At 47.3% G+C, this 24,963-nt stretch overlaps 1 protein-coding gene across 4 annotated transcripts in view; it reads right to left on the bottom strand.

Annotated features, from left to right (window-relative positions):
* The window catches only part of FBXO25 (F-box protein 25), a 60,873-nt gene that overhangs the window by 17,557 nt on the left and 18,353 nt on the right, over positions 1–24,963 (bottom strand). For all 4 annotated transcript variants that reach the window (XM_082608402.1, XM_082608403.1, XM_082608401.1 and 1 more), the window contains exons 3-7: positions 18,948–19,051; positions 17,978–18,027; positions 15,320–15,412; positions 2,022–2,115; positions 580–764 (exon numbers count right to left, since the gene is read on the bottom strand). In XM_082608402.1, the coding sequence (XP_082464528.1) occupies positions 580–764; positions 2,022–2,115; positions 15,320–15,412; positions 17,978–18,027; positions 18,948–19,051 (526 nt within the window). The remainder of the gene's footprint in view (positions 1–579; positions 765–2,021; positions 2,116–15,319; positions 15,413–17,977; positions 18,028–18,947; positions 19,052–24,963) is intronic.

Here is a 24,963-nt window from a genome sequence, read left to right as displayed (position 1 = left end):
GATAAATGGCCCAAAGTTACGGTGTTCCAAGGCCACCTTTGAAAGCAGCCAGATATAAATAAAACACAACCTAAAACACTTTAGTCAATAGGGTCAACATTTTTCTTGATGAAACTAGTTACCAGAATAAACAAAAAACATCAGAACAACTGGAGTGATCTCCATGCTCCTTCTGAACTACACACACATGGACATACCATGCAACGTACAACACATCAACCCTAGAGAAGCCACAGCAGATGAAGAGAGTCACTACTATGCAATTTAGCCTTAATTCACTGAACGTTATCTTAGCCTGAAATACCTAATCTGTAAAGGTAAATTAATTCACCACCTCATCACCCACAGGATCAGCTCTTTTTAATAATTACCATCCCCACTGTCTTTCCAATGACACCTATAACCCATTAAAGGGTCTTCTGGTCTTAATCCATCTTACAACAGTTTAATATTTATGAGATGTAAGGGAAAAAAACCTTTGGAGAAGCTGTAATAGTCTTTCACGTACACTTAGAAGTAACAACAGTGTCTGTAATAGAAAAACAGAGCGTACTCACTTGTAGGCCAAGAAATGCATACCTCAGTCATCTGAAGATTCTGTAGCTGCTGTTGCCAGTTGAGAATAGTTTCTAACCGGCAAACCCAAATGTTGATATTTCCCACCAGAACGGACTTCCCCACTCCTCTAATTAGAATGCAAAGGGTAGAGCTTAGGTCTTGGAGAAGATCTTTGATTAGGCGAGGGTTTTGGTGGTCATCGAGAACTGGAAGAAACAACAACCAAAACAATACACTGATACAGTCAACCCCCACTGTTAAGAATGACCTGCTTTCACAGCCCAAGGGCCCATTAACAGATAACACAGATGCACAGAGTGTGATATATACACACAATGGAATATTACTCAGCCTTAAACAGGAAGGAAATTGTGACATGTGCTATGATGTGGATGAGACTTGAAGACCTTATGATAAGAACCAGCCACAAATGAACAAGTATTGTGTGATTCTCCTTACATGAGGTCCTTAGAAGAGTCAAATTCATAGAGACAGAAAGTAGATGGTGGGCGCCAGGGGCTGGGCAGTGGGGGGAGGGTCGTGCTGGTTGGTGTTCATGGGGACAGAGTGTCAGCTCTGCCAGGTGAGCTCTGCAGACGATGGTGGTGATCGTTGCACAATGATGTGAATGTACTTAACACCACTGAGCTGTGCACTTAAGAGTGGTTAAGATGGTAAATTTTATGTATATTTAACCACAATAAAAAATTATGATCTAATTTCACTGCAACTCCAAAGTGGCATCATTTCTGAGATATCACAAGTATGATGAGATTTTAAAATTTCAAAATATTGTCTGATAGTGTATTTTTGGTTGAGTCTACAGTTTTGCCTTTAAACTTGTCAGACTCTGTTTTCTTTTAGACTTAATCATGAGAATGGATATTTAAAATGGCATATATATGCATAAACTCAAAGTTCCGTTTATTACTGGCCACTAACTAATCAGGACAAACATTAAATTAAAATGACAGGCTTATCTGATGCCTAAGAACTAAGTCACAACCTTGCTAATTATAGAAACACTATACAGCTAAGGTGAGCGGTAACTAGTTACCCATGAAACAGTAAGTGTCTTTTTAAAACTCAGGGATTAATTACCTTTCTCTGGGACTTCCCTGGTGGTCCAGTGGTTAAGACGCCGCGCTTCCACTGCAGGGGGCACAGGTCTGATCCCCAATTGGGGAACTAAGATCCCACATGCCACGCAGTGTGGCCCCAAAACAAAAAAAATTATCTTTCTCATTACAATATGTTCTTCTGTATGCAAAAGCACCTTTTAAAGAACAGCAATAACAACACCAAGAACTGAGCAGCCAAGCTGAGCCCTTGCCCTTGCCCTGACACCATCTCATTATTTGACACCATTAATACTGGGGGGGAAATAAAAGAAAAATCCAATCTCCTTGCACCGAATTTCTAATTAAGATTTAGATTATTAAAACTATCAGTCATCACCTTACCTTTTTGAACGATTTTATCCAGAACGTTGAAGTAGTTTTTCTGGGCCACACCGCTCAGCGAGGTCAGCTGGGACTTTGCGATCAGCTGCAACAGCTGTGGGGGGAAGAGGGGGGGAGTTACAGGTGAGCATCACCTCTGAAGGGAAACGCCCCCAAGTGACAGGGAAGGAGAGCGCAGGCCGCAGGCCGTGACACCCTCCCCACCACGGCACATCTCTGGGGGTCCACCCAGCGCCCTGCTGTGCCCTCGCCTCTGAATGCCCCAGCCTGACACGAGCCGAGCCGGACCTTCCCCGACGGCCTCACATCACATCTGCCCCAGCAGCCTCCCGCCTGACACGCACGGCACTGCTCCTCCCGCAGCTGCTGCCCGGCGTGCCTCCCAGGCTCCTGCTCCGTCAGGGGCTCGGCTGCTCTCAGCACACGATGCCGGCACGGTGGCCGGCGGGGAAGGCCTGGGAAGGACGGGACAGCCTTCCCGCTTCTCTGCCCCAGTGCCGTCCCCTCCCCTGTGCCGCTCCGGGGAGAGCTGGTTGTCACAAATACGGCTCATCCGTATCAGTCTTTGGTGAACCCACGGCCCACCTCTCTGTACAAACTGGGTCTCAGGAATCCTGTGTCGGCCACTTCCCTGCGTCCCCTCACGTCCTGTAATTTCCGCCTCCCACGCGGGGACTCGCCCTGGACCACGCGTGTCTCTGGTGTGGTCCAGAGCTGCCTCTGCCAAGTCCTCGCCACCTGGACACATCCATTCACTTCTTCCCATACTGTTTCTGCCCAATCTGAGCCACTCTGGGTAAGCCTTAAACAGATTTTAGAATCTGTGAATTACATTGCCTGTTTCTCTGAAAAAGGAATTTTTCATCTCTCCTTCCCAATCCTCCTAGCTGCCTCTGTGAGTTTCCAGAGGGAGAAAAGAAAATGCTAACTCACTTACTCACATTGCCATGTTGACCGCGGAAGTTAAAAAACAATTGCAAATATGACAATCACATGATGATTGTTGGGAAAAAAGTCATTCTGCAACTTCCAGTATATTTACTTTTTTTTTTTTTTTTTTTTTGCGGTATGCGGGCCTCTCACCGCTGTGGCCTCCCCCGTTGCGGAGCACAGGCTCCGGACGCGCAGGCCCAGCGGCCATGGCTCACGGGCCCAGCCGCTCCGCGGCATATGGGATCCTCCCAGACCGGGGCACGAACCCGTATCCCCTGCATCGGCAGGCGGACTCTCAACCACTGCGCCACCAGGGAGGCCCTCCAGTATATTTACATAAAAGTGTCCCGTACTGCAGTGAATACAGAAACAACACTCCAGGGCCCTGGCCAGAGAACACCTGAGAAGCCCAAGGCTACAAAAGGTCAGTCCGGCCCCTCAATCTTTTTTTTTTTAACGTCTTCATTGGAGTATAATTGCTTTACAATGGTGTGTCAGTTTCTGCTGTATAACAAAGTGAACCAGCTATACGTATACACACGTCCCCATATCCCCTCCCTCTTGCGTCTCCCTCTGGCCCTCCCTGTCCCACCCCTCCAGGCGGCCACAAAGCAAACTGTTAGCGTCTTCCGTCTTCCCTGTTCTACCAGCATCACAATCAATACCACTTTAACTGACTCAGACCCTTTCCACCGCCTGCGTTTACAACCAACTTAGAGACCTGAGGCCAGCTTCACTGCTAACAACAGCCGGAAGGGGTGAGGCTCCCAGCGCTGACCCGGCAGACCGAGCCACCGGCCCTGGGCAGTGAGTAACAACCAACCTTCCCTGACAGGCTCCCTGCTCTCAAGACGCTCAGGACCTGAGAGAAACGGACCAGAATACGCAAATACACGCCTCTCCTGCTCCACAAAGAAAAATGAGAGCGTGGAGCCCGTGGGCCACGGCCCTCAGAGAGCTCTCCAGGGAGCCCCCGGGACCCCAGATCTAAGCTACTTCCCTGGCACCACTGCCGCCTCGCTCGTGTGCAATACAGGGTCCCGGGACCCCACGAGGATGCTGCACACGCTGAATCCAGCCCTGAGAACGCGCCATCTTCCACCATCGCAGACGCTGCGAAGATGGGCACGGGAGGACACAGGCACTCCTTATTTTTATTTTTATTTATTTAATTTTTAATTTTTTTTTTTTTTTTTTGTGGTACGCGGGCCTCTCACTGCTGTGGCCTCTCCCGCTGCGGAGCACAGGCTCCGGATGCGCAGGCTCAGCGGCCATGGCTCACGGGCCCAGCCACTCCGCGGCATGTGGGATCTTCCCGGACTGGGGCACGAACCTGTGTCCCCTGCATCGGCAGGCGGACTCTCAACCACTGCGCCACCAGGGAAGCCCTCTTTATTTTTAAATAGAGAAATTTTTTTAAAACTTATTTTAACTTCCATATGGTAAATATTAATAGACAAAACCCACATAAGCAAATCTCTTTGGGGTCCTCAGTAGTTTCAAAGTGAGGAGGACCCCTGACACCAGGTCTTAGTCTGAGAATGGATATTGTCACAAAAGGGAATAAGTATTCCAACTACCCCCTTCTATCATCAACAAAACTACAGTTTTCTAATACCACGTAAAAAAATCCTTTAGAAAAAGGCTGAACTCACTAGCAGAAGGCATGGGGTTGGCATGGTGGGTTAGCTAGTTATCCACAGGGCATCCACCAGAAAAACCACCACAGTGGGATGTGCAAACACAAGAGTGACCATGTAAATAGATGACAGTGAAATTTTAGGTTAAAATGGTAATTAACATAAAAGTGCAGAAGCCAATTTTTTTTTTTTTTTTTTTTGCGGTACGCGGGCCTCTCACTGTTGTGGCCGCTCCCGTTGCGGAGCACAGGCTCTGGACGCACAGGCTCAGCGGCCATGGCTCACGGGCCCAGCCGCTGTGCGGCATGTGGGATCTTCCCGGACCGGGGCACGAACTCGTGTCCCCTGCATCGGCAGGTGGACTCTCAACCACTGCGCCACCAGGGAAGCCCGACAATTTTTTTTTTTAATTTATTTTTTGGCTGCTTTGGGTCTTCATTGCTGTGCACGGGCTTTCTCTAGTTGTGCGGCGGGGGCTCCTCTTCGTTGCAGTACGCGGGCTTCTCATTGCGGTGGCTTCTCTCATTGAGGTGGCTTCTCATGGGCTCTAAGTGCGTGGGTTTCAGTAGTTGTGGCACATGGGCTCAGTAGTTGTAGCTCACGGGCTCTAGAGCGCAGGCTCAGTAGCTGTGGTGCACGGGCTTAGTTGCTCCGCGGCATGTGGGATCTTCGCAGACCAGGGCTTGAACCCATGTCCCCTGAATTGGCAGGTGGGTTCTTAACCACTGTGCCACCAGGGAAGCCCCCAGAAGACAATTTACAAAGATATAACCACGCATTAGCCTCTATTCAGCTAGATATATAAGACAAAATCTGTTGGAAACTTAAAGAGAATTTGTCAAAATAAAAATATTGTGGGAGATTTTTATACGTCTCTTCAAATTTAACAATTCTAAACATGTAAGGATGTGGAAGAATTAAATAATATAACCGCCAAACCTTGTTTAATAAATAAGCAGAAAAACTTAGATCCTTCAAATAGAGAATCTGCATTTTTCTTATGTGTTAATAGAATATTTACAAAAATCCACTATGAAAATGGCCACAAAGGAAAATTTAATGCATTTCAAAAAAGCAGAGATCGTACAGGCCGAACTCTCTGATGATAACATACTAAAGCTAGAATTAAATAAAAGTACAGAAAACCTCAGCTATCTGAGCTCCCAGGCATGTCTGGAATGCCCGAGCGCACGCGTCACATGGTCAGGATGACAGCGTGGGTGCGCGGGAAGGACAGAGGGTGACGGTTTCATGCTTGGGTCACTCTCGTGCAGCACAGGGCACCCTCGACGGGCGGAGGCCGGTGGCCGTCCGTCTTCACTCCTGGCTTCACGCAGATTTCCACACTGACCCGTTATTACCGAGGCGCTACCGGAAGGGCTGGACGTGACTGCCTAATTCTTACAACACCCCTAGGAGACGTACTGTATTATCACTCTGCACAACGAGAACTGAGGCCCAGAGATGAGGAAAATGACCCCAAAGTCACACAGTAACAGGGACCGGATTCAGGACTGAAACACTGCAAACTCGTGCCACGCTGCGTCCCGTGCACCTCACGTGTGTCAGGACGCAGCGAACAGCTTCCACAGGCTTCAGCGATGTGCAAGTTGATTACCTGATTTTAAAAGTCTTCTCAGTTTGACTGTATTTAACGAAAAAGGAATGAGACCTAAACTCTGCAATAGCAGATTCTCGCCGAGATGTTCACAAAGCCGGAGCAGTGCCAGCATCCAGGCTTGTTCGCAGACTCTGCGTCCATGTTTTTATAACTCTCAGGGGAGTGTCAGGAGCTTCCATCAGGTTCTCCCAAGGTCTGTGGCCCCGTTCCTCCCCCAGGGATGAGGGTATCTCAAGCAGAGCAAACGCAGGCTGCGTCGAGAACAAGGGTCCCATCTGGGAGACCAGCTCGGGCAGATGGCCTGTAAGAAGTGACCTCTTTTCGGACTGTCCCTCTTGTCCATGCTCCGTGGGAATTAACACCTCATTTGACTCTCATCCTAGTCACTGACTTCTAATACTGGCAGAAGGAAAAACTGTTATCTTCTATGAATTCAATTGTTGCACAATCTATAATTTCAGTTTTGTTAAAAGAATTCTTAGTTCTTGCGTTTGGTCACATTCTACAAGTTACATTGTTGGCAGCATAAATATGCAGGAAGTTAAAGAAAAATGAAGATGGTACTGGACACTTGCAGACTCTGTGCTAGTGATATTTCAAATTTCCAGAGGACATGCCATCTAATCGGCGCACTCCTGCTGGCTGGACACACACATCCCATAAAACGTCAGAGCTACATCATCTAATTTAATTCTCTTGAGGTCAAACTGTCCAGTTAGTGTCCAGCAGTGTTTCCTTCAACTGGAACCAGGCATCCCTGGGAGGTCCCACGTGGTCTCTTCTCCTTCATGAATCTTGTTCTTAGGAGCAGTTACATATTTTGCTAGCTCACTTTAATCCAACACTTTTTAAAGGGAAAAATGAGAGGAAACTCCTGGAGTAAGTAGCCTATAGCCAATTCTTGAATCAACAAGAAGGACGTTTTTTAAAAAATAACATGTAAACATATCTTTTTGTGCTAAGGAACTCAGAGGGCATTCCTTTTGTGAAGAATTTGTTTTCTAATAAGGAACTTCCTCCATTTCTAAATACCAGTATTTTTGAAAAGAGGAGGTGCCTGTAGGTTCAGTAAAATGACTGGCAAATTAATTATTTTAGAGTCTCTTATAAGCCAGTTCATATTCAGGTAGAATTTGTGCAGAATGTTTACCATGGAAAAAATCACCACAACAACTCACAGGACAACCTGCTCATCCGTCCCCTCACTGCGAGTGGAGCAGCTCCAGGTCCGTTGCGGGTGCTGGGGGCATGTGTGTGTGTGGGGTGCCCAGCGGGTGGGCACGTGACAGGGACCAAGCTGGGCTGCGACCCAAGACATTGCAACGTGACACACAAAGGCTCAGGTCAGAGATTCTACGGATGGTCCCTCTCAACAGTCGCCCTGAACTCAAAAGGCCACTGTTTTAAAATGTCTCCACACATGTCAGGAATTAACACAGGTTCCTTTTCCACACGTTCGAAGTGAGATGGTGTGAGGCTATCTGACTATCGTGGGAAGAAGTATGCTCGGTCCTTCGCAGAAGACAAAACATGAACAAGTGTGACCGCTCCTCTCAAGGGGAAAAGCACACGGCGCCCCAGGGGAGAAGTCACGGCCCTGCTGCACGGTTTCCGCCACGCGGGGTACGTCAGCGGTTCTGAGGCCACAGGTCCAGACCCCGGTGTCGGCAGGGCCCTGGTACGTCCTGGCCCAGGGAGGGGACCTCCTTGCCTCGCTCAGCTCCCAGTGCTGTGGAGTCCCTGGGCCAGTCTCTTCACGTGGCTTCTCCCTGTGACTGCGCCTCTGTTTCCTCTTCTCTTAAGGACACAGTCATCGGTTTGGGGCCCTTCCCACTCCAGCAGGACCTCATCCTAACTGATGACACGTGCAAAGACCCCGCTTCCAAATAAGGTCACATTCTGAGGCTCCAGGTGGACGTGAACCTTGGGGGACATTGTTCAGGCCCGCAGACTCGCTATTTAGAAGTAATTCCTCAAAAACACGGTCATTCCTCTAATACATGAATGTGGAACAGTGAAAAGACTTAAGCAAAACTCTACAACTAAACTTTTCACGCAGGCAACCCATGCGCAAGACGGGAACCCCTCTGTGGCTCAGGTCAGCGTCTGCCGCGCACGGTGACCCAGCCCACCGAGCTGGCAGCGCATCAGCAGTGAAGAGGCAGCGAGGGTGCTCTGTGAGCCGTCGAGTCTCCCGGGATGGCCTGTGTGCACCTGGAGCAGGGCCGGGCCCACCACTCGGCCGCCCGACTCCTCGGCCCGAGGCCGGGTCCCGTTCTGACCTCCACCTCCCGCAGTTAACCCTGACACAGGACAAAAATGGAAAGAAAGTGATGAGAGGTGTGCCATCTCGAAGGACAGTGAGAACTCAGGGTCTGTCCACTGAGATCAAGTGGCGCATCCGCACTCGTCCCCTTGGCCTCCTGTCACCAGACCTTTTCACTGCCCCTTTTCCGGCTCACACCGACACCCTCGTCTCTGGCTCTTCGGGGTGGGATCCTGCACGTACACGTCTGTGACAAAACGTAGGCAGTCCCTGGGGGCCGGGCTGAGCTGCAGAGGGGCTGCACTCGCTGTGGCCTCTCAGAGCTCCCCTGGCGTCCGTGGGGCCTCCAAGCCCGACCGTTGGTCCCTGGCGCCTTTCACTTCAAGAGCCACAGTGCAAAACCAGGAAATCGGCCCTGCTGCATCCTCCTGGCCAAGTCACTCAACGATCCTTTTATTTTATTCATTTGTATAAGTTTCAGGTGCACAACACAGTGACTGGCAATTTTAAAGCTTATACTCCATTTACAGTTATTATAAATCATTGGCTGCATTCCCTGTGCTGCACAGTGTATCCCTGTAGCCTGTTTATTTTATACACAGTAGTTTGATCCTCTTAATCCCCTACCCCTACCCAACAATCCCTCTTAGAAATCCGGTTTCCACTGCCAAACTTCCTTCTAAGTCATAAAGTTGTTGAAATATCCTTTAAGAATATCGTATGCGCTTCTGGGAAGTCCTACCCCTTTAGTGAAATGTTCTAAATGGAGAAATTACTATTCTGCGCGATTCCACCTTGTATAAACATGAACCTTCCATGACCGACTTCTCGTAAGCACCCTAATAAGTGCATCTGTTACACCCTAAGCACACCCTGTATTTATTAATATTTCCTGATCCCCTACTGTGACTAGGGGGTTAGTAGATTCCTTCTGTACGACCCCGAGTACAAGAAGGGACTTAAATACGTCACAGACGACAGGTTCAGCAGCACCGCTGGAAAGGCCCGACCAATTATTAAACCTCACAGATCCTGCCCCGCCGGGCAGCACCTATTCTCTAAACAGGCCGTGAATGCTAGCAGTGAGTATTAACGTCTGTTAAAATGTTTCTCAACAAATATTTTAATAATTAAGCTACAGAGTTCAACTCTCCTAACGCTACGAATATGACGGTGCAGCACACACAGCCAGCATCCGGCACCTCCCGCTGTTCCCTGGGCGACGCGCACAGGACGGCCCGCTGCCGGGCGTGGCTTCCCCGAGCTCAGGGAGGAGCCTCGGGCGAGCTGGAAGGGCCGTCAAGAGGCTGAGTTACTGTCACAGATAAAACCTGATGCTCCTGTGACGAAGCTTCAAATAAAGCTCAGAGAAACCAAACCTTCAGTGAGTAACACATTCCAATTACAGGGAAGTTAATGTGAGGAAGTTAAGGTAACCAAGGTAAAAAACAGTCACTATTTACAAGCCAAATAAAGTCAATAATGTGTCATCACAGATGGCAACAAAGCTCACTGACCACAGGCAGGGAATGAAGTATAAACGCATTTTCCAAATAACCCAAATAAAGGTACATAAACGGAACGATTCTGAGAGTTTTTCCCCTAAGAGGAACCTACTTTAGGAAGCACAGCACACCTGGCATTGTCATACATTTCAACTGCTACCCTGTGCTGCTCTCAGGGAGTTTCCTGACAGCCTCTTTGGCCATCGCCCCCAGATGCCGACACTTCCAGTCCATGCCCTCCTTGCGCCCGCCCCGTCTCTCGCAGGGGACCCGTAGCTGCTGTCCCCGCAGTGCTGGGGGGCCTCGGGTTCCAGGGAGCCACCATGCATGACCTACATGCTCCACAGAGAGACACAACCCAACTCTCCCCCAGGAAGGGCTGGCACTGAGGGGCTGCCCAGTTTCCGGGTGTGCACTGACACTACGGACAGATGCCACCTCTCTGCACTGCTGAAACTTCAGTGTGTATTGCTGACAGATGTGATGAGGTCTATGGCTGGAATGTGAATTAGAAGATTCCCTGACACTGTTAGTTTGGAAAGACAAGTCAACCTCACAGGATGTGACCGTGCACCTCTCCTAAGGGTGCTCAGCAATGTGGGCACCAACATTCTCATCCGTCCCACCTCAGACCAGGGGATACCGACTACTAGGCGGGAGGTCAAGATGCTGACACTGAGCTAAAAGCCCACTTCAAAGGCCTTTTAAAATACCAACTCTGACTGCTATAAATCTCCCACTTTGTGGCAAAATAACTACATATGTGCTAATAATTCCAAGTCTTTGGTTAATTTTTCTACTTAAAATAAGTCTTTGATTTATCTTAATGAAAGTAAGGTCCTAAAACTGACCAAAAATGCTTTTAATTTACTTATACATTACATACAAATGGGATGAATGAGAAGTAAGCTCAATTACGGACCAGATATTAAGAACTGTCCACTCACCAGGGCCAAATCTAAACTGCATCTTAACTGTCATTTTTTTCCCCCAATAAGGAAGTTTCTCAGCACATATTATAAAATAATAACTGCAAATAATCAGTTAAGGAGAGAAAAATTACTAGTGAGTAAAGACCAGTTTTTATTGATTTTCTGGAAATAAATTTAATAGTTCAATAAATTATGCTAAGGGCTTTTCAGCAGCCGGCCAAGACAACATTCTCAACCTATAAATAAGCATTTTTTGGTGAATTACAAGATAGTTTTAACAGCAGTTTAACACAATAGCCATATCACTGACAACCAACTAGTCTGAAACTAAATATACAGCATTACATTTGTAACACAAATTCTGCTGAATGGTGGTGAAGAACACGACTGTTTACAAGTGTGCCGACGAAGCTCAGCAGCGGAGGCGGTGTGTGTGTTTACGCACGTGTTAGCCCAGAGTAAGAAGTGGTGTTTGGACTTATCCGTGGCCAGATGGACAAAATGTAACGTGAATGAGGTTTAAGAACAGGCCGAATGCACGAAGAGTGTGTGAGAGACCACCCACTCGTCCCACCACAGTGCTGAGGGGCAGCTCACACCCCATGTTTACAGATCTTCCTTACGATTCCCACCAGCGCCGGCAGGCACTGCCTATGTGATTCAACAGTGACCCTAAATTACGTGCCATGTTCTGAGGAACATGGCACATGAAATTAGTTCTCTATTCTCCTTTAAAAAGTTGAGCGAATGCAGCTTGGAAAAACAATGTTTATTCCTCAAAATCAGACTAAAATTTTGAAAAATTGTAAAAGTAACCTAGGTATGAAGATGTTTCAAATATTTTTTAACAGACAATACCAACAGTGGCTTATTTCATATACAGGATGTGGAAGAGACAATTTAATTTGGATTTGTGTAATTAGAAGACGTCAAATTTCCATTCCTGCCAAAGTACAGGACAGTAAAGACTAAACTTCCATTCCAAACTACTTATTTTTATTTTGACAACTAAAACAATTTATACTGAACACTAAACTCTAATACTATTTTTATTCCGAAACTATGTAGTAATTATGGATTAGCCTCAGTTTAAAATGTTAATTTTAGATAAACAAATGGATTTCATATAAAATGTTAATTAAAAGATGCATTCTACTAATTTTTTCATATAAATTCTTAGGGGAGATATTACTGCATGCCATCCGAGATGTAAGGAAGCTCTTTCATCAGTCATTTCAAAACCATTGCGTGTACATCTACAGCTCTTCTAATATTAAGGAGTGGCCATCTGGACAACACAGCACAAGTTATGGGAAACTGTCTTGTTGAGAAGAACTGCAAGAGACCCTCACTGTCCTGGTAGGTGTGGTGTAAACATGAAAGCAGCAGAGAAGTGCCAAGTACACTGCTCCAGCCACTGAGGCCAACTACGATTCAGTGCGATTCAGGGGTACTGACCACACGATGACGCACTAACAGACCCGCAAAGCAGTGCTTCCGCCCCAGTGGCGGGTGCCGAGGGAGAGGGGATCCCACCCCCACAGGCAAGGTGGCAGCAAGTGCAGGGGGACATATCACCCAGAGGTGAGGCACAGAGCACGATCAAAAGAAAGCAAGTGGGGGCATCAGGCCTGCTGGGGGGGCAACAGGAGGAAAGGGAAGGGAGAGGAGACAGTACAGCACGTGGACCCGAACACAGAGAGTCACTAGGGCCAGGGGACAGCACGCCATGGCCACAGCATGTTTTCCCAATCACAGAGAGTCACTAGGGCAGGGGACAGTGTGCCATGGCCACGGCACATGGACCCAAACACAGAGAGTCACTTGGGCCAGGGGACAACACACCATGGCCACGGCACATGGACCCAATCACAGAGTCACTAGGGCCAGGGGACAGCACGCCATGGCCACGGCACGTGGACCCGATCAGAGTCACTAGGGCCAGGGGACAGCACGCCATGGCCATGGCACGTGGACCCGATCAGAGTCACTAGGGCCAGGGGACAGCACGCCATGGCCATGGCACGTGGACCCGATCAGAGTCACTAGGGCCAGGGGACAGCACGCCATGGCCATGGCATGCAGACCCGACCACAGAGTCACTAGGGCCAGGGGACAGCACATCATGGCCACGGCACGTGGACCCGATCAGAGAGTCACTAGGGCCAGGGGACAGCACATCATGGCCATGGCACGTGGACCCGATCAGAGAGTCACTAGGGCCAGGGGACAGCACATCATGGCCATGGCACGTGGACCCGATCAGAGAGTCACTAGGGCCAGGGGACAGCATGCCACGGCCACGGCATGTGGACCCGATCACAGAGTCACTGACAGCTGGCTTCATTTGTCTTTGTCTTTCGGAGAAGGTAGACATAAGCAGATCAGTTTGGGAAGGTAACTGGCCTCGGAAAGGGTCTGAAGGAGCAGGAAGCAGGGGCAGGAGGAGGGTGAGGAGGTGAGGATCCCTGATGGGGAGGCCCCACCTGGCGGGAGCACTCGGCCATCATGGAAGTGCCACAGAGATAGGCCAGCCGTGTGGGAGGGCCCACTGGTGCTGGCGGGCCTCGCATAGTGGCCTCAGCAGCTGCCAAAGCCACCAGCCCCGGCGGCCGTTTCTAGAGGCGATGCAGAGAAATGCCACTTCACGCGTTTGCACGTGGACACACCATGCATTTTACTTTTTAGTTATGTATTTTTTTACACACACTACAAAAGAACCAGCAGAGAAAGTCTACGATCTGCCAGGTACTACTGTCGAGGATGAGGACAACGTCTGAAGAAAGGCTCCTCAGTGAAAAAGAGATCAGCATGCGGACAAAACCAAGATCCCAAGGCTGTTCAGGTGACCAGGTTCAGTAGGACACAGAGCACAGAACGCTCAGACCTTCTCTAGTCAGCAAACCAAGGGTCTGGACCAGCAAGACGAGCAGAAAGCCCGGCACCGAAACCAGGAGGCTCGGTTCTCCCTCCCGCATCTCCATGCTCCCTCCCGCGTCTCCGTCCTGCCCCAGAGTCTCTCTCACGCCCCCACGAGTAAAATCCCTTGTGTGATTGCGGTCCAGAGCGGCTGGTATTAGGCAAATAAGCATGGTCTGAACTATCAAAAAGCATGTGGGTAAACGCTTACTGTCTAACAGACCTCTCTGCTGACACACGTTTTCCTGGATACTCAAATCTTGGCATTTCTACAAAGTGGAGTCAAATCCCGGTTCGGTCACCTGGAGGGAAGAGGTAGCTGGCGGAGGCCCCCCGTCTGGTGCGCAGGCACCTGGGAGAACTCGAACCCTCGGAGGGACCACGGCCTCCACACAGCCCCCACCTGGCGAGGCTGCAGAGAGTACGTGGCTAGGAACTCCAGGCGCTGGTCACATGGATGCCCGGCAAACTCTGACCGGGACCAAACCAAACACTCAGGCTTCAAATCATTTAACCACCCATTTTTCTGTCTTTCCGGTAGCACTTCCAAACGCCTAGCAGCCATTACAAGGAATATCTTTCCAGAGTCTCACAGCACCATTAAAAATCCAAAATTGGGCTTCCCTGATGGCGCAGTGGTTGAGAGTCCGCCTGCTGATGCAGGGGACACAGGTTCGTGCCCCGGTCCGGGAAGATCCCACATGCCGCGGAGCGGCTGGGCCCGTGAGCCATGGCCGCTGGGCCCGTGCGTCCGGAGCCTGTGCTCCGCAACGGGAGAGGCCACAACAGTGAGAGCGCTGCGTACAGCAAAAAAAAAAAAAAAAAAAAAAAATCGAAAATTAACAGCTTCGTGACCCATCACTTACTCTTTGCCTATAATAGTAAGAGGGTGAATAAATTTGTTAGGCAAATAAAAGCAGACAGTAAATGGAATATATGGCAAGATCCTTTCTTTTTCTTCTTTTTTTTTTTGCGGTACGTGGGCCTCTCACTGTTGTGGCCACTGCGCCACCAGGGAAGCCCAAGATCCTTTCTTTTCTGAATGTAGGCCAAGATAAAAATTTCCTCTAAAAACGTGTTATTAACACAATAAGGCTTCTGTGGAGTTCCATTCGGTATAAATTTCCCCTTTCTGTTAGCCCACTGTCCCTCTAGTAATCAGGGATCATACTCCGTGAAAAAAACAAAGTAGAAAACGCATGTGAAGCCACCGGGTAAGGATTCCCAGGATAACTTCCGCCTCCTCTTTGCATCTCCAACAGCGCCACGGGCGGGGAGCGTGCCCCTGCCCCTGCGGGAGCCTGCAGAAGCCCCAGCACCAGCCCGAAGCCTCGCCCGCCCGCCCGCCCCCGGGGGTTCTCTACCAGCGAACAAGCACAACTGTACGCAGCTGTCAAAAGCATCTTAAATATTTCACATGATAATCCTCAAAACGCAGTCGCTCCAAAGTGTCATCAAGTGTCTCTGAAATAAAATACTCACTCTGGCCACGTAAGTGAACCTCCGGGCGTCCTGGACCGCACTGAAGAAGTCTAAGCGGTTAAAAGCTTCTCCCAAAGTGCAGTAGCCGTGTCTCTGGAAAAACAGACACAAATGAAAATCTGTCAAATGAGTCATGAGTCAAAATGAGTTAACAGTTAACGTGAATTAGTCTGCGCAATTTCTTTTTTAATTTCGGCAAAGGATATTCATTTTTATTATGATCTATTCCATATTTAGCTGAAAATAGTGTAAAATTAAAACAATGCTAAATTTAAGTCATTTATGTATAATCCAGACACTATGCATTGACATTTCTACACCACTGAATGACAAGGATAAATATTGATTAAATATTTGTCAATTTCCTTTGTTGGCATGCATTTGGGGGAGGACAAAACTAAGCCTAAAGTCATAAAATAACTGGATGTATTCTAGGCTGTGCAACTACTAATACATAAATCATGCTTGGCCACTATGAAGAAGCATCTGCTATAAACTACATGTTGGAATTTGATTCCTCTGCGGGGAGTCCTGTGTGCCTTCAGGCCTGGACGTACGCCCAGCCGCTCAGGATCAAGGCCAAGAGGCACCTGAGTGGGGTGGGGTTCTGAATACCAGCGTGTGGGTGCAAAGGGCTAGAGGTGACGGGACGTGACTGTGGGCAGTGATATGCCCTATATTCTGTACTGGTTTGTACAGATCTCTACCCTAGGTTTCAGAAGACATTTTAAACTCCATCTTCTGTATTGGAATATTTAGAACATAAAGAGATCTTCAATGCAGAGTTGTGGGTACAGATAAAGTGGGGAATAATCACAGAAGACATGAGGTGACAAATACGCCTCATATTTCAAACAGAGGACAGGAGCGGGGCCAGAGGGGGAGCTGGAGGGGAAATCCTTAGTCTCTGACGGAAGACGCACCATGAGGGCTGATTTGGTTTTACACCCAAATCCCAACAACACTCTCAATGTGTGCACAAGCCAACAAGATACACTTATTTAAAACATTCATTATGTATTTTTACTGAATATCCACTAAGTACAAAATATTTTCCTGGGAGCTGTGGCGGAAGCCAAGATTAACTGGATATCGATCATAACCTGAAATCAATCACAGCCGGTAACTATTCTCTTTCTCAGTGAACAGAATTCCAAACACTGGTGTTCCTTCCAGGCAGCCACCCATCTCACAACAGCCTCTTCTTTGGGGGGAAATAAAATCACACGTTTGAAGCACACAAGCAGCAAACACCTGGCGGGCCCCAGGTGAGAAGACCAAAGGCGTGATGTGAGGCGGAGAGAGATGGGACCAGCTCCGAGTCCTGGCCCCTTCCTGTGCCGGTTCCCAGGACCCATGCAACACCCCGCAGACTCACAGCAAGTTCCCCCTCTGCCGCGTGTGCAGCCGAAGCTGGACCTCTGTCCTGTAATCAGTGTGGTGACACCCAGCAAATGAAATGTCTAACAGTCTTTCTTTTTTTTTTTTTAAATAAATTTTATTTATTTATTTTTGGCTGCATTGGGTCTTCATTGCTGCGCGCGGGCTCTCTCTAGTTGCGGCGAGCAGGGGCTACTCTTTGTTACAGTGCGTGGGCTTCTCATTGCAGTGGCTTCTCTTGATGCAGAGCAGAGGCTCTAGGCGCACAAGCTTCAGTAGTTGTGGCATGCAGGCTCAGTAGTTGTGGCTCGCGGTCTAGAGTACAGGCTCAGTAGTTGTGGTGCACGGGCTTAGTTGCTCCGCGGCATGTGGGATCTTCCCGGACCAGGGCTAGAACCCGTGTCCCTTGCATTGGCAGGTGGATTCTTAACCACTGCACCACCAGGGAAGTCCAAACGTCTAACAGTCTTTCATAAGCTCAAACTAGGTCAGATTCGCCAAACGCCTTCCAATGGTGTACTGGAGTGTATGTTACGGGTTAGGGTGGTTTCATACCCATTTAACAATGTTAACCATCGCCAAATAGGTCGGATAAATTTTCTATCTCAGAATCTAATCCTTAAGCTTCTAGGAAGCTGGAGTGGTTTCAGAACACCCACTATTAACACTTCTGGAACCCTTAACTTACGCTAACATAATACATGCTAAACAACTGCTCCCTGAATATTTTCCCCCATTGTTGCAAAATAAGGCAAATGCAGAGTTTCTCAGACAACAGATGGAGGCAAGCTTCTCCAAGAGAAAAAGGAAACATGCAGAGTTGAGGTGAACAGACCTTTTGCAAAAGAAAGGCGGGCAGGGCTCGAACTGCTCTTCTCAGATTCCAGCTTAACTACCAACATCGCCTTAGCTACTACTCTACAAAATAAATGAGGGGTTTACAAACTGTTCTCACCAACCCAAGACACAGGAGAGCCAAGACACAACCCTACTAGTACCAGAGGCTCACTACGAACAGCGTTTGGGGAGGGCAGGGGAGGAAATATCCAAGTACCTGGGGGTCCACACTTCTTCTGAAACAGCCCTTTGCTGATTCGGATTCGTACGGGGCACTGACATACACCACACACACGAAACACTGTCTCAAGACCCTCTTATGCTTTCACCTCTTAGAATGTGGACACAGGTCTGATATTGCAAAAGAAACAATTTAATGTGACATCACATATTCAACAGTAACAATACAAAATATACTCTTATTTATAACAGAATACTTACTTCTCTTGTGCTTTCTTTATGGACATAGATCCATTTTTCACGATAAAAACCTAGAATAAAAATTAACTTTGTTTTTAAAAGCTGGTGAATCATTACAAAATGAAGATTTTAAGGAACTTCAACAGTGGCACATGCTAACAAAATTATCTGACATCATATAGATAAGAGATGCTTTGACTTGGCTAAATGCAACCAGAATTGCTTCGTTTCCTAATATCAGTTTAAGAGGTACTGCAACATCTTTACATGAAAGATGATTTATGACAGTACCACGTCTAGGTAACCTGGAAGAAAATAGTGTCACCAAGTGACTGCAGTCATATCCAAACATAAATGGTTATAAAAGTGCATTTGGTATACACCCTAATAAAAGTTCTCTTCCTCTTTCCTTGCCCCATATGGTGTTCCATTTAAATACACTTTCCAAGTCACTCATATTCCAAAGCTCCGAGGATCATGACTACATTGTCCATGGGGGCCTCCAGAGGGCGCACGACTGAATTCACTAACAGGGTCTCAGGGACTCAAGTCTGGGCATCTGCACAGGGGCCCTTTCAGAGCTTCCCCATCCCCGTTCCGCCTGCATGGCTCCAGCTCTGACCATGTCTACCTTCTGCTCCAGCGTCTCCTGCACCAAAGCCCAATGTCAAGGTCCCTAAGGTTCGGCCTCACTGCTTGGGAGTGAATGGACCTGAATTGAGGACTGCTATTCAACATTCAGACATAGAGGCTGTTTTGTAGGTTTTCCTGTCTTTGGTTTCATTGTAGCAAATCTTACTAATGACGTACTCAACTAAATGGCTGAGCTGCAAATATCTGACCACTAAGTCAGTGGGCAACTCTGGATACCGTGCTGCTACTTATATAACTGTATCAGCATTTACCGTCCTAAGATAGTACTGTCAATGCAATTCAATTTACCAACGTATTCAACAAGTAAATATGAAATTATTAATGAAAATCATCTTACACTGAGTATTTTTGTCATTTCTAAAATGGTCCTTTTTCCTTTTTTTGGATGCATATTCATGCTCTTCATTATTGAATATTTCTTCATCTTCACTATTTAAGATACTGAAATAAAGATACATTTTATTAAAATATTTTTACAGGGGTTTCTTCATCTGGATTTTCTTTTGTTAAAAAGAAAAAAGAAATATTTGGTTTGCAATTCAGGAGCCCAAAATAAAAATCATGTTAAATTCTGAAAGCAATCCTTAATTTTCAAAGCAACAAATCACAGGTTTGAAATTACAAGGCTAATGTCTATGTTTTTTGCTTGTTTTGAGAAACCTGAGATTTCTCCTGGTTCTTATCAGAATGCTCTATCAGGAAGTGATGCACAAGTTTTAGAATCGCCTAAGGATTTTGAAATGCTCAACCAAGGTAGTTTCAGACTTTAAAACATAGTTTTATAGTTTATACTCTGGAAAAAAGTTAATGTGACAACATGATACCTAATACTAATGATTTGCTATATCCCTGACCCAGTGCTGAGTAAACTCAACATTTCTCTTTGTCTCCATACTTCCAAAGACTTAACTGGAACTACTGTATTTCCTTACTAAGCATCAACCAAATAATGCTACCTGTTAAGGTGCTTAACTGAAGCCAGATGAAGTAAAACATTTCTTTTCTCCACTTAAATACATCTAATTAAAAGGTTTCCCATTTTTTTCTTTTTTTTTTCTTTTGGATGAAATAAAATAAAATCATAAGGTGATAACTAAACAACTAGAACACACTTTCTTTTTTTAAAAAATGTCTTCCTTGTACTAAAAAATAAATAAATAAGACTATGCAAAAAGCAGTCCACCCCCTCAAAACTAAAGATGCACACAATTTTTATTTTCAGCACACTGACAGCTGGATTGTTTTCAGTCTGACAGCAAGCAGGGGCTCTGTGGAGATGAGCTGGCTAGCGGAGGGCCAGGGACTGACACTCAAAGCCGAGGGAGTAACCCTGCTGGCTGCCTCATCGCCACTCTTTGACAAGAGAATTGTACACAAGCTTCTTCCTCTAACCTGTATTCACTTTTAATCAAAACAGCTGATTTTCCCAAATGAATCCATTTATCACCATGAGAATAGACTTAAAGAACACTGGCAATAGTTGTAAATCATGAAGACAAGCAAAAGTGCACTTAGAAAAAACAAACAACTTAACATTCAGTGGCAGGCGTTAAATAACACCAGTTCACAGAAATGGGTTGACCCCGGCTGTATCTCACATTGGTCTGTTGTCGTTGATTCAAATACTGAAGGTAGAAGATTTCAAATGTGAACAGTTTTTCTAACTACAATCACAAAGGCATCAAGGGAAAGCAGAAGTACACTGCTCTCCAGAAACAGCATCACAGAAAGGAAACCAGGCACCAGGAGAGGCGGGAGCCACCCGTTACCTCCTGGGAGGGAGCTGGGCCCGGCTAGGCGCAGGCAAGCGAGGGGCACTGGGCAAGCGTCCACGTGTGCATTGCCCTGACTCTGCCCTGGGAGGGCTGGGCCCTCTGAAGGGAGGCAACAGGCCCAGGGGACAGACGTACAGGAAGGAAGCACAGACATCTATACATTTCAACCCTGTTGACTTACAAGGCGACACTCTCAGCTCTCCACGCCCACCGCTCAGCACTCCGTCACCCTCTCTCTCGGGAATGTTTTTCTGATAAACCCACCAAAGGTGCATGGCTTCCCCACACCCCACGTCCATTTCCAACCAAGACAAGGATGCGTGTGGAGAAGAACCATCAAAAACATCTCCTGACATACAGGTAAACAGCAAGGACCTACTGTATAGCACAGGGAACTGTATTCACTATCTTGTAATAACATACAGTGGAAAATAATTAGAAAAAGAATAGATATGTACGTATATATGTGTAACTGAATCACTCTGCTGTACACCTGAAACTAACACAATATTGTAAATCAACTATACTTCAATTAAAAAAAAAAAATCTCCTGACAGAAATAACCAAGGGCCGAGGAAAGAAGTCTCCTAACTCACTCCTTGAAGTCAGCCTGCAGCTTTTAACATTGTCCAAGTGTGACCTGACCTTTTCCCACCTTATGATCCTCACCCTAGTGATGACCCATTAGACAACAGGTGACATTTTCCTCAAGAGTCACATAACATGGTCTTAAGCTTCATCCCTAGACCTTTCTCGGGTCAGCAGAGCCTTGAATGCAATACTCTGTGATGGGCTATCACCTTCCAATCATTCCCACCCAATTCTAGGAAATAAGACAAGGGAGGGTAAACCTCCGGTTTTGAAAATGGTTAATCGGCAGTTCGTAACTGTAATGTTGTAAGACAAGTCACAAAAGTTTTGTAATTAGTAAGAAAAATTACCAACATTTGTGAATGATTTACATTTTAATATTTATAAAGGTGGGCCTCCCTGGTGGCGCAGTGGTTGAGAGTCCGCCTGCCGATGCAGGGGATACGGGTTCGTGCCCCGGTCTGGGAGGATCCCATATGCCGCGGAGCGGCTGGGCCCGTGAGCCATGGCCGCTGAGCCTGCGCGTCCGGAGCCTGTGCTCCGCAACGGGAGAGGCCACAACAGTGAGAGGCCCGCGTACCACCAAAAAAAAAAAAAAAAAAAAAAAAAAAAAAAAAAATATTTATAAAGGTAATTTGTGCTAAACACAAAAACAAAAAGACAACCAAGTATACAATGAAAAGTCTCCCTTGCCAATCTCACGCCTGAGAATTGGGTAAATTTTCATTATTTCTATCTTCACTTGTTCTGGTTGCTAATTTTATAATTCACAACAAAACACAACAGAAAACCCAGGCACATGCCTCTGTTTCGAGTTGCCTGTCAGAGACAAGGCATTAACCTCATTACTGCCCTCCTCTCCATTCCGGTTGGCAATCCCTCATTCAACGATCACCGACGCGTAACCCACCTCACCTCCTCTCTCCCACCCTTTCTTGGCCGGGACCCACTCCCATCATTTTGGCGTCAATCCCAGACAGGCCATCATTTCAGGTGTAAACGTCTCAGGGTGATGCTCAGTCCTGCTGCGAGTTGTGTAATGAGTGTTTCTTCACGGATGAGTTCTTCGGGGCGTTCCCAGCAGCATCCGATGTCTCTTAAAGGTGCCCAGAAGGCAGGGATTCCTGCTGCACTACCCCCTGGCTGGGGGATGGGCAGGCACTGCTGCCTGGGTGCCCCTGCCTGGCCCTCAGTGAGAGATGGGGAATAGGTGGGCTCTGCTGTTGGCCCGTGTGTACACCAGGTCTGGAACTGCGGGCACCCCGGCCACCTATGGTGCTGCCCTGACCACATCACTGCTCAGTGCTGGCGTCAGATACCTCCACGGCCTGGGGGAGGGGGGGATGCCCAGCACGTGTTCTGTTGGTCTCTCCTACTGCATTTCTCAAGTAAAGACCCCGAGGCTGTCCCTGGGAGGAGCCCCCTGCTGCAGCCACCTCCTTGGCGACACCACCCCACACTCTCCCCACCCCACACTCTCCCCACCGGGAAGCCCTTCAGCTACAGACCATGCAAGTGTGTCTCACAGACTCCTTACCCTTTCGGGTGCACCAAGACACTGAGAGTTGCGCCCCCCCTTTTTTCTCAAGTACAATATATATTTACAGTATTTAAGATAATATATATCTTTTTTTATCATTTCTAGGATTCTTCATAGGAGGGGAAACTGCAGCATCCATCCCCACCCAATTGCTTGAAATCAGAATCTTAAAAACTGTACTAAACCAGAAATATTTATTACTGCCTTGGGTTAAATAGTGGCCCCTCAAATATGTCTAAGTCCTAATCCCTGGAACTTGTGAATATGAGGGTCTTTGCAGACATAATTACATGAAGGATCTCAAGACAAAATCATCCTGGATTAACCAGATGGGCCCTAAACCTTATATGGGGAGAGGCCACACAGGACAGACGCGGGGGGATGGCGGGTGACAGCGGCCAAGGGACAACAGCCCAGTGACAGCAGAGGCAGGGACTGGAGCTGACGGACAGCGAGCATTGCTGGCAACCCCAGAAGCTAGAAATTCTCCCAAAGAGCCTCCAGGAGGGACCACCCCTGCTGACACCTGCATTTCTGACTTCTGGCCTCCACACTGCAAGGAAAAAATTTCTGTTGTCTTACACCACTGTGTTTTCGGTATGGCAACCCTAGAAAACTAATACAATTCTCTATCTTCTTAAATTACCTCAGTTGGTATTGCTCTTGAAAGCACATATGGGCTATCAATTCTACCATACAAATAGAGGAGACTCTGGGAAGAAAAACTCAGCGAAATGAAATATTTAACATACTAAAGTAAACATGACAAACAAAATGTGATCATTTTACTAAAAAACAAAACAGAGGAACCCCTCAGACACAGTCACCAGTAACTGACTGCCAAGCTGACTTCCACGGGCGTTTCTCTCAGTGAAAGAAACTTCTCTCCCAGCAGGGCCACAGTCTCTGCTCTAACATTCCCGGGTTACTGTTCTCAGTTGTATGTCGGTCACCTATTAAACTTAGCTTTTTATCCTCACATTACCCACAAAGGGTCAGAGTTATATTACTTTCTCCTGCTGGCCAAATGTTCATGTTTGTTTTCCTGATATAAAGTCACTTTTGCATCAGTGTATTACTAGCCTCTTTTGCAAAAAATATATTTAAAAAAAGGTCCAATTTTTTTAAGGTAAAAAAAAAATGCAAAACCTGTTTGGTTTTAGCATTAGCATTTCTGACCTAAACATCTCATGTGACATGCTTAAGGAATTTGATGCAGACATGATGCATGACTGGAGCAGCAGGCAGATGGCAGGATGGGATACTGAAGACCAAGGTAGACAGCAGCCCAGGCAGCCCCATGGCTCTGCCAGCGGGAGAAGCAGGGGACACCCCCCATGCAACTTGGCGAGGGGAACACCATCTTTCAGAGGTTCCAGAGGGAGCTCTCTTGGAGAAGGGCCGTGTAAGAAGTCCAACCACAGCAGCTGCAGACTCCATGAGAGAGAGCCGGGAGGGCACGAGGGCATAGCGGCCACCCTCTGCATTCCACCGACGCCCCGCAGGCGTGCTCTGACGGCTTGCCTCCAACCCGCTGCCTCGCCTGACCGAGACCCACCGAGCACCGCATGACGGTCACACTCCCGCTTACTCTAAGAGTGCATGTCCATAACGTGAGACAGACACAAAGACTTGACAGCTGTTCTGTAGGAGGAATCACAGGCCAGGAATGGAATGGGTTCAGGTGACATATTTAACATACTCAAGTGAGTCAAGGATTTATCATTTAGATAAACCCAGTCTTCAAGGTAAAGGTCACAACAAACGTTATGAATGTGCATGAACAGAGAAGTACTGCAACCAGGAAATGAGTGGAGAATCCATTACAGAATGAGCTCGGGAAGCCACCAGGACTAGAGAGGCAGAGGCAAGAAGGCTGGTGTTAAACAGTGACGTGTATGTACTTGTAGAATTACATGTTTCTACACGTACACGAAGGGTCCGTGATGACAGAAAAGACACAGCAAGTGATGGCTATAAGACACATAGCAGAGAACAATGACTAGCAAGGTAGGGGAGGGCAGGGGAGACCGGTCAGCAGCTAACTGCAATATTACACACTGCACGGAGCCGGCAGTCAGTGTTCAAAAAGAAGAAACCAAGGATCCTACACAAAGGTATTAGCACAAAGGTGAAAATAAGAGGTAAAAAACTTCCTAAATATCAAGAGTAAAAGCAAATAAAACAAAACACAAGGGGCCAGACTCTCTGCTGTGTCTATGAGAGAGGTGAACATAAATAAAGACAGACAGATACAGATGCAGACGTGTACTGTACATCCAAAACACTAATTTCAGGGAACTGAGGCCAAACGGAGCAGTAAGTGTGAAGGGGCTTGGCTCACTTTTAAAGGAAAAGTGTTTGGGGTTGGCTCACAAAGCAAGACAAACACCATACTGAATACGCACATGTGTAACAGGATGGGGAAGTACACATCAGAATTTACA

The sequence above is a fragment of the Mesoplodon mirus genome (genome assembly GCF_964341445.2).
Source record: "Mesoplodon mirus genome assembly, chromosome: 20".
Classification (NCBI taxonomy): Eukaryota; Metazoa; Chordata; class Mammalia; order Artiodactyla; family Ziphiidae; genus Mesoplodon; species Mesoplodon mirus.
Note: the sequence above shows the minus strand (reverse complement) of the source record. Positions and strands in the feature narration are given on the sequence as shown.